The 10,650-nt window shown below is 44.0% G+C and overlaps 1 protein-coding gene across 1 annotated transcript in view; it reads right to left on the bottom strand.

Annotated features, from left to right (window-relative positions):
- BBS2 (Bardet-Biedl syndrome 2) overlaps nucleotides 1-10,448 on the bottom strand; it is a 25,225-nt gene extending 14,777 nt beyond the window's left edge. The window contains exons 1-5 of the mRNA XM_006863539.1: nucleotides 10,265-10,448; nucleotides 4,984-5,211; nucleotides 4,319-4,444; nucleotides 3,997-4,059; nucleotides 2,831-2,908 (exon numbers count right to left, since the gene is read on the bottom strand). Coding sequence (XP_006863601.1) covers nucleotides 2,831-2,908; nucleotides 3,997-4,059; nucleotides 4,319-4,444; nucleotides 4,984-5,211; nucleotides 10,265-10,381 — 612 coding nt within the window. The 5' untranslated portion in view covers nucleotides 10,382-10,448. The remainder of the gene's footprint in view (nucleotides 1-2,830; nucleotides 2,909-3,996; nucleotides 4,060-4,318; nucleotides 4,445-4,983; nucleotides 5,212-10,264) is intronic.
- Between the last annotated feature and the right edge of the window lie 202 nt (nucleotides 10,449-10,650).

Raw genomic sequence — 10,650 nt, forward strand, 5'->3', positions numbered from 1 at the left:
ACTCCACGGGAGAAAGATGAGGCTTTCTACTCCCGTAAAGATATATATATATATATATATATATATACATCCTTGTCTGTAACTGTTAGGGCAACAGAAGTCTGACTTTTCTAACTAATATCTGTAAGAAGTGGCAAGAAGCAGGCAGTTGAAAAAGTGGTCAAGGTCTGTGTTGAAGCCAGTTTTTCATACAACACCCAACACTGGCACATGTCACGTGCTGATCTCTAAGGCTCCTTGCTGCTGTGGGGTTTCTGTCCCTTTACAGGGACCACAGTTATGGTTCCTTTTCCCTACTCTCCGTTTGCCAGGCTCTCTGTGTAAGTTTTGCTCATTTCCTGAAAACTAGCAGCAAGTATTCAGAGACTGTCAAAATTACAAAAGATAAAGACTCTCCTTAGATAACGCTTTTTAGAATAACATAACAAACTCAGGTTCAATTACATGACTGAGTCTAATCACCCCCACAAACAAATTAACAAGTTCTTGAATATCTAATTTTTAGATTTACCTACAGAAATGTACGTAAAAAGCATTCAAATCTGAATGAAGAGCAAAAGGTATAAAATCTCATTTATGCATGTCAGTCCCATTTAATACAGGACACACAACAATGGTGATAAGGAGGTGGGGCACAAAAGCTCAAACCCTGGCCATGTCCCTTACAGCTGTGTGATCCTGGTCCCTCAGTTTCCTAATCTGTCAAAATGGGGACAATAATAATATCTTCCTAATGCTACTGCTGTTTAGTGACGTTGAGTCGGTTCCAATTCATACCGACCCTGTATAGGGTTTCCAAGGAGCAGCTGGTGAGCTTCAACTGCCCACCTTGCCGTTCAAACTATTAACCCACAGCACCACACCAGGATCCCATCTTCCTAATAGGCTAATGTAACGACTAAACCAGTCAGTTAGCACTAATGTAAAACATTTGGAGTCCTGGTGTGGCATTGTAGGATAATGCACTGGAACGCAAAGTTGCACCACAAGGTCAGTGGTTCAAACTCACCAGCCACTCCACGGAAACCCTATACAGGGTTGCTATGAGTTGGAACCAATTCAACCAATGGCACTTAACAAGAACAATGTAAACCATTTAGAACCGTGACTGTCATATATTAGGTGCACAATAAATAGTTCCTGGTGTGGCGCTGTAGGATAAGCATTGTATTGCTAACTGCAAGGTTGGCAGTTCAAACCCACCAGAAGCTCACTATGAGTCAGAATCAACTCAACAGCACTTGACAACAACAAAATTATTATTACTACTTATATGTACTAACTCATTAAAGAAAATGCCTTTATGTACTCAGTTATATTTAGTAATGTTAACCACTCTTTTCAAAATATACCTTAATACACATTTTTTTCAAATGGTCTGCCTCAAAAATATGTAGCTGTAGTCCAAAAAGTCACTTTGATGTGGTCTTTCTAGCCATAGTCTTATAACAGTCACCAAATTAGGTGGGAAGGAGCTCCGGTAGTGTACTGACTATGAATCGGGCTACAAACCACAAGGTCAGCAGTTCGAAACTATCAGCTGTTCAGCGGGAGAACAATGAGACTTTCTGCTCCCATGAGATGTGCAGCCTCAGAAACTCTGTACAGGGTCACTATGAGTCAGAACCGACTCCACGGCACATAACCACCACCACCACCATGCAAACAAAGTATTTGTAGACCATAAGAGGATTGGATCATTTGGTAATAATGCAGATAAGTTGCACAGAATCCCTGTGGGAGTGGAACCATACAAACATCTGTATGGAGCCATAGCAAGAGGACTGGTCAGTTCTGCCATACTTACAGGCTTAAAACAAGCCATCCCAGAGGTGGAAAGGAGGAATTAAACTACCACCAAGAAGAGACAGTGACAGAGAACGTCCTCTGGACCCAGGATCTCTGCAGGGAACCTCCTAGACCCAGGAGACAGAACTATAATACCTCAGACAGTAAGTTTATGAGAGACAGCAACAATGTGGTAGAGAAATGGTAGCAACAGAGGCCGCAGAACCAGCAGACTTGCATGTGGAAAAGCTGAGTGCCTTCTGGCTGAGGCTCAATGAAGGAGTGGGGCACCTCTGGGGGTTGCCTTCAGGCACTTCGGAAGAGCTACAGAGTTTTGCAACACTTGCTTGAGCATGGCAGAGGCTGGCTGAGAGGCCACAGGCCAGAGAGCACTGAGTGCGGTTGAGAAGAGGCTGCCTTGATCAAAGAATTGTCTCCTGAGTCCTTCCTGATCCTGAATTGTAACCAGTTCCTTCCCTGCTAAACTCCATAATCCTGAGTATTGGCTGAGTTCTGTGTGGCCATTGAAATGAATTATAGAACCCAGTAGAGGAGTAGAGAGTGCCGTGGGTGGAATGGTATGTCAGACCTCAACTATATAGGAACCAACTATGTTATTAACTCCACGGCACTTAACAACAACAACAACATTATATTGATCCGTAAAGATATGTATTTGATATCTTTGGCTGGCGTTGACGATGATTCTCTCTGCCCCTGGTGAAGTCAGAGGAGGTCAAATGCCTCTGCCATGCCATTTTGAGAGCAGCTCTGCTTCACCACCACACGTTTTTATCCTAAATCTCAGAGGGAGACCCCCAATGAGATGGAGGGGCACAGTGCCAGCAGCAATGGCTGGTGCAGGACCAGGCGGTGTTTCGCTCTGTGGCGACAGGGTCACTATGGGTGGGAAATGACTCGCTGGCACTTAACAGCCACCTGAGCTGTGAGCAATGTCCGAGCACTCTCCTTTGGGATTACATTTCACTGTGCTGATCTACCTGGCCCAAAGTTAGCAAAACGCTGAGGGGGCACTTCTTACCTCTGTTTCTGTCATTTCTGCCACAATCTCATCTTCTTTAAAGACTCTGATATCAAAATCCTCAGATCCAACAAGAAGCTGAAGGGGGTGGAGGGAATCATGCATATTCAGTTTAGTAAGTGAACAAAGCAAAATTTCAATGAATAAAACAAGAGACAGAGTACTTTGCATGCTGCTACTGCCATCTAAGAATTGCACCTCTCCAGTAACCCCATAGTCAGGAAGGCCCACTCCAGTGGGAGGGTCAACAGATGCAGTCGCTGAAGGAAACGTGGCCATTACAGACTTTATCCTGCCCGTGATTGCATGTCCTGTTCTTCCACCAAGCACCTGGAAATGCTCCCTACTTCCTACAGATGGAAGATCTGCTTCAAGTACTGGAACCCGATATCCATGAGAGGAGCCCTGGTGGCTCAATGGTTTGGCACTTGCTGCTAACCAAGAAGTTGGAGGTTCAAACTTACCCAACAGCTCTGCAGGAGAAGGTGACAATCTGCTCCTGTGAAGATTACCTCCTTGGGAAACCTATAGAGCAGTTCTACACTGTCATGTAGAGTCAAAACTGACTTAATGGCACCTAACAACAGCAAGGTTGGTGGTTCAAAGTCACCAGCCACTCCTCAGAAACCCTACATAGGATCGTTATAAGTTGGAACCAACTCTACAGCACCTCACACACACAACCACAATATCCACGGGCAAGAGAGGAGATAAGTCAGTGTCTGACACAATATCTCACACACCGGCTGCTCAAGAAGTTCATTTCTAGAAGAACCATTAGCATCATTTCAAAGACTAAGAGCTAATCTTGAAAACTTGTGGATTCCTGGGAAAGTTGGCTGAAATTGGAAACGATTTACTAATATGGTTTTGAAACATCAGAAGCAAATTATAAGACTGTGTCTATGACTGGGATCCCATTAAGCGTTCCGTCCCCTTCCCCCATCCGAGGTGTTTACTTCGTGGCCTTGACCTTTGTAGTAGAGAAGCACAAGTGGTTCATTGTTCAAGGAAGAAAAGAGACGAATGAGGCCAGTTAGGCATGGAGGCAATAGTACACCAAAATCATCCATGAGAAGCTACCATCTCTCCACACTAACATCACTGTCACTGAACACTAACATCACTCAGCTGAGCACACAAGAGCTACCTCCTCCCCCACATACCTCTTTCTTCCCATCACCGTCAAAGTCACACAAGGCCAAGGAATGAACATTATCACCAGTAACCTAAAAATAAAACCCAAGATCATTAATATGCCATCCATATTTTTCCACTGGATACATTTATATCACCTATATAAGAGGTGTTGTTCAAATTACTCCTATCTTCACTTAATTATATATAGAATTATAAATGTTTATTATTCAACGTTATAAATGTTTACTATTCAGTACAGTCAATAGTTAAAGCAAAACAAAACAAACCAAAGAACAAAGTAAAAATATTTTTAAAAGTTCCAAAGAGAAAATGTTTTATTCCTCATACCGTCCAAAAGAGATCGTTTCCTTCATGATCAAAACCCTGTAGGGCACAATTTCCGCCAATAATCGCAAGAGGAGAGGAAATGTCTCCCAGTGTCCCCAGCACAATTGCATTTGCCCCATCTGCTACCTAAGAAGAAAAAAGAAACACACAGTCTCAGATACAACGATGCCGCACGACAGAGTCATCTGTATTTTTCTGTGGATGTTCACGTTCTTCTTCTATTGTTTGTGAAAAGCCACATGGTCTCCTGTGAGGCTGGCCAGGGCTGTATGCTGAGGACAGGCACTGCAATTTATGCCACGAGAAACACAAATCCAGACTCGGGCCTTGAGTCTCTCATATGAGTCTGCTCTAATAATCCCAGACTCTTTAAGCCCTTCAGGTTCTATAAGTCAAAATTTCCAGAGAATCAAGGCTTTACACCATTTTTGTTGTTGTTGTTATGTGCTATAGAGTCAGTTCCGACTCATAGCGACCCTGTACAGGTTTTCTGAGGCTGTAAATCTTTACGGGAACAGTCCAGCGCATTAATCCACACAGTCACAACATAAACACAACAAAATAAATGTCTGATCTCTTTTAAGCATTGAAAACAAAAAAACAAAAAAAAACCACTGGACATTAATGGGCAATAAGCATTTTGTGCTATAAAGGGGTATACTTGCCTCTCTGTAGAACAAATCTGAATTATTGTAGACATCATAAGCCAAAAGATTCGTCTGAGTCCCCACTAACAGAGCATCATATCCAAGCTGCGGGTTCAGCACTCCTGCGGTCAGGCAGCTGACTGCCTGGTTAATGTTGAGAAGAGAAACATCAGACTCGAGAGGGCTCTGGATGACTCTGGATGCACTGAAGTTCCTGCTCCGTGTATGAGGGTTGTGAATAAAAACCTGAAACAAAAGCAGTTAAATATGCTCCCTTAAAATACCAAAAATGTAAAACTAACATCATACTTCAAAAAAAAAAAAAAAAAAGGAATGGGTTACTAACAGATGTCAATGTTACCAAGAAATCACTCTAATCACCTACAAACTGGGGCTTCAAACACTCATCCCCAGTTCTGTGCAAGGCTCGCTTTCAGGCATTATGAGCTGTGCAAATCCTGTGGTTCTTGGCCTTATAAAAAAACAAGGTCATTAAAAAGTTCTGATGTTGTTAGGTGCCATTCAGCTGATTCTGACACATCGTGATCCCATGTGTGCAGACTGGAGCTGTTTTCCAGAGAGTTTTCAAGGCTGTGATCTTTCAGAAACAGAATGCCAGGCTTTTCTTTGGAGACACTTCTGGGTGAGTTAAAACTGCCAAATTTTTGGTTCACAGTTGCACACTTAACTGTTTATGCCACCTGGAGCCTCTTGAACAAGATTTAGTTGTTGCTCATCAGGGCCTTTCCTGATGACAGCAGGATGTCAAAGCACACTTACAAACTTGTCTTTGTCTTATCATCTCATAGGAAGTTGCCACCAGCTACAATGCGATCACACCAAGATCACAGAAAACAGATTAATGAACACTTCCTTCTAGTATGTTTCATCCAGGTACCTAAAAAATTCCCTTCTTAGCCCTTAAAAAACTGGTTGTTAGTACATCTGCTTTACAAACATAAGCTGACCCAAACAGGTCAAGCTTCTTGCAGGCTTCCATAGTCTATCTTAGTAAAACAGAGAATTAGCCCATTAGCCCAAATATAATTACTATATATATGCTTTGCATATAACCTGCAAAGTGTCTACAGGAAAACTGATGGGAAAGGGAACTGTACAGTTTGTAAAACCTGTACAGGGTGCATGCTATTTGTGTAAAACTACAGGGACTCTAAGGAGCTCTGGTAGCATAGTGGTTACAAGTGCTAACCTCAAGGGCAACAGTTCAAAACTACCAGCTGTACCATGGGAGAAAGATGAGGCTTTCTGCTCCCGTAAAGATTTACAGCCTTGGAAACCCTATAGCAGGGTCATATGAGTCTGAACTGACTCCATGGCACATTACTACCACCACCACCACCACCACCACCACCACAGAGACTCTGCAGCCTCAACTCTCACAGTCACCAGAGTATCTGATCAGTCATTTGACTTCCTTGGGCTTCAGCTGTAAAAACGCCTGGACCAGGACACACACCCCAAAGTATCACTCACAAGACGGGGCAGCTGGGGCTGAGGGGAATCCTCCAAAGGGCCACCATACACAAATTGATATACACAAGAGAGCTTCAAGAAGTTTGTAAAAAAAAAAAAAATCCCATTATCTTTTAATTCCATTTTCCACAAACTTTCTGAAGCTCCCTTGTACATTATACCTGTGGTATTAAATTTTCATTGGAGACATCTTCATTGTTTAAAAAGAGCTCCATAGAAGGGTGATAGGAAAGGCTTGGAAACGTGAACTAGGAGTCTCTTCTAGTTTGAAAATTCAGTAATTTAAAATGAGTATTTCATTCCTTTCGGGAGAAAGATGTGGCTTTCTGCTCCCATAAAGATTTACAGCCTCAGAAACCTATACAGGGTTACTATGAGTTGGAACTGACTCCATGGCACACAACCACCACCTCCATTTCATTCCGATGGCATAAATCCAAACAGAATTAATTCAAAATTATTACTTAAACAAGGCACCCTAGTCAATAAAGAAATTTGCAAAAGAATTGACTAGAAACACAAAAAAAGGTGTGTGACTACTGAATATAGTGTTCATATTACAGTCCATGAGAACTATAAGAATAGTTCTCATTTATGTAATATTTTACAGCATGCTTTTATAAACATTACTGCATTTGATCTTCACATTGACCCTGGGTTTACAGATGAGAAAACTGAAGTCAGGAATCCTTTCCTAAGGTCACCCAACCCATCACACTTTCTGTTATAACAGTTCTGGGCAGAGCAAAACAATTTTAACAGTCTTCTAGTAATTAAATATGCTGAGAAAGACCAAGGGGGGAAGTAACTTATGGATACTGTATTCATAGTTGTTGGAATGGAAAGATTTTGGGGTCTGATGCCAAGAGCACGAATCCCAGGAGTCAGACTTCTCCCCAGTTCCCCTTCCAGGGAGACCCATTTGTCCCTCAGCAAGGAAAGAGCCAAACCAATCATATAACAAATTAGACCACTCCCATGCCTGATTTTCAGCTCCTTGCAAAGGGCAGGCAAGTTCACAAAGCATTTGCTCAGGCTAAGGATGCTGCCAACAAAAATTCACTCAGCTCCAGTGAGCGAACACTAATGTTTATCCTGCAAAAACCCCTCGCGAAGTATTGTTGGTCAGGTTCACAGACCAGATCCCTGTCAGTCAGCTGCATGGTCACAACTGAGTCTTTATTTGAAATGACAAAGTCAATGGCTCCAGACTTGCACGCCCCAGTGGTCAAAAAGTCCTTTAGTCTTAACTGTTTTTTGAAGGAGAATCTAGTCAGATATCACTTGAATCATAAACTATTTCCAGTTGTTGTTTTTTAAGTCTCAAGATAAAAGACCAAGCCACACAGACACCAGGCCCTCTTCCTCCCCACTCCTTTCCTCTGCCCTGCCCCTCTTATGTCTAGAAACGATCATAGAATCAAATGTCGCTACTTCCCACTGAGGCTGCGTTCTAAGGTAGGGACTTCCACTGAGAGTTCCATTCTGCCTGGACTCCCTGCTTGCATTCTTACACACTACCTCCTCACACCCTGATATCCTGTACCAAGCCAGTTATCCTGTACCAAGAACACAAGTCAGATCCCAATACACACACTGTCAAAACTCTCAGTGGTTTCCCAACATATTCAGTATGAAAACCAAGGCACTGACCATGGCTGACCTAAAGACCCTGTGTGAGCTAGTTTATGTTGGTGGGTGCCCTGCAGTAGATTTCCATTCATAGCAAAATGTGACCGAGCAGAACTACCTCCTAGGGTTTTTTATGCTGTCAGCTTTACAGGAGAGCACTAGAGCTTTCTCCTGCAGAGGTACACAGTGGGTTCAAACCGCCATCATCTGGTTAGCAGATGAGCACTTAACCAGTCCACCACCCGGTCCAACTCATGGTTTCTCATACTATCCCTGCCCCCGCCACCATATGGTCATGAAACACACCAAGCATGTCTCCACTTCAAGAGCTCTGCACTTGCAGATACTTCTGCCTGGAAAGCGCTCACCACAGATATCTGCAGGGATTGTTTCCTTATTTCCTTCAAAACTGTGATCAAATGTTCATTTGCCATTTGCCAGTGTCCCCTGACAATGACAACAGCTGGCAGCTGGCGGCACTTAGCGCTTTGCTCCATTACACTGGATATGAAAATGAATCACTTCTACTTATGTCTCCCAAGAAGCAGACCTCTGGTGTGGCGCTGTAGGATAAGCATGGGACTGCAAGGTTGGTTTGAACCCTAAGGCTGGCACTTCAAACTCACAAATCACCCCTCAGAAACCCTATACGAGGTTGCTATGAGTTGGAACTAACTCGACAGCATTTAACAACAAAAATCCCAAGGAGTATCAAGACAAGTTAACACAGAACATGAAAGTGTCTTAAGAACTACAAAGCATTAGACAAATGCCAGCTCATTAGATTCACTCCGGGTCTGAGAACTTGTGTTCAGATCTCATTTCCACCACTTTGTAGCTGTGTGGCCTTAGACACTGCTCTGATCCTCTATTTTGATGAATAAAGTGGGAGTAAAAGGAGTCCTGGTATGATGCTGTGAGTTAATGTGTCAGACCACAGTCGTTTGAACTGTAAGGTAGGCGGTTCAAGCTCACCAGCTGCTCCTTGGAAACCCTATACAGGGTCGCTATGGGTTGGAATCGACTTGACGGCACTTAACAACAATAAAAAGAAAATGCTAACGGTTTACAGTTACTGAGCAGTTCCTACGTCAACCACTTTACTTGTATGAACTTACTTAATCCTCTTAACAACCTCATGAGGTAGAAACTATTATTAAATATCTTGTCCAGGGTCATGAAATTAGTAGGCACTGGAGTCAGGAAAGGAGTTCTGGTGGCACAGTGGTGAACCACTTGGCTACTAATGAAAAGAGTAGCGGTTCAAATCCACCTGTCGCTTGGCAGGAGAAAAGATGTGTGGCCGTCTGTTTCTATGAAGGCTACAGTAGTCTGCTCTGTCCTATGGGGTCACTGTGAGGTGGACCGCATGTAACAGTATACAGTGAAGCCAGGCACCTCCACTCCTGTGTGGAGCTCTGCCATTGGCCTTGAAGCAAGAATGCAGTGATAATTCTTAGATTAAAGGGTTGTGCCTGTCAGAAGCTATTCCCTTGGTCTCACTGTATTCTGTGCCTCAATCAGTAGTAACCAGCATCATGAGTTGCTCTCTCTGTACTTCTGAACTGTACATTTACTGAAAGGCGGGTCTCCAGCTTTATCTCTGAGTCCCCAACAGTTAGCACAAGGCAGGCCTTCAGTAAAAGTCTAATGAATGTTTAAAACCTTGCCTTTTTCATCTTCGTGACTCCCGCACCTTGCGCACAGTACCTGACACATAGTAAGCTCCCAATGCTTAGTGAATAAATTATGTGGAAAGAGTTGAATGTACAAGGAATGTACAGACTCAAGACTGTACCTTGAGTCTTCTGACTGATACATCTTTGTATTCATTTACTTTCTGTAAAATTGGCTTCAGAGGCAGTTGTGAGATCGTGGGAAAAGTTCTCGAGTGACCGACAGAGGTTAAGGGCTCGATTCCGAGGTCTGCTACTACTGTTAATCCTGACAAAGCCCCTTTCCTTTTCGGGGCCTCAGCTTCCCTATCTGTACAGGGACTAAAAGCCTGATAATTAGAAATGGTTAACTACTCAGAAAAGCCGCCCGCAGCTGACTGCTTCTGCCTCCCAAGATTGGAGATACACTGTGACAGCTGGTCGCCTAGCAACCCTGGCTGGGGGCGGGCTCAAGGGGCTGGCGGGCGGAGATCGGATTCGCGGATGGAAGCGGTTACCTTGCCCGCTTGGGTGGCGGCTGCCAGGCATGGGTGGGTCCCGTCGTAGCGCCCTACGGCCACCATGCGAGGGATGATTTTGTGGCGCAGTTTCAGAGTGAATATGGGCAGCAGCATGATGTCGCAGGCCTAGGGAGGTGGGCTAGCAGCCGCGGCTGTTGTAGCAGAGCAGGCCTCACCCGCCGCGATGACGGGCACCCGCACAACACCGGTCCATCGAACAGTCCAGCAGCATCAGGCCGCTGACTTTTTCTGCGGCTGCGCAGGACCGCCCACTTCCTTCAGCTGCGTAGGCTCCGCTCAGCAGCTCTTGCAATTGCGCAGTTGGGATCTTGTCCCTGGGAAAAATGGGGTCTCGTTTTCAACGATAGACTTACGTGCATTGC

This window comes from Chrysochloris asiatica, unplaced genomic scaffold (genome assembly GCF_000296735.1).
Source record: "Chrysochloris asiatica unplaced genomic scaffold, ChrAsi1.0 scaffold00055, whole genome shotgun sequence".
In the NCBI taxonomy this organism is placed as follows: Eukaryota; Metazoa; Chordata; class Mammalia; order Afrosoricida; family Chrysochloridae; genus Chrysochloris; species Chrysochloris asiatica.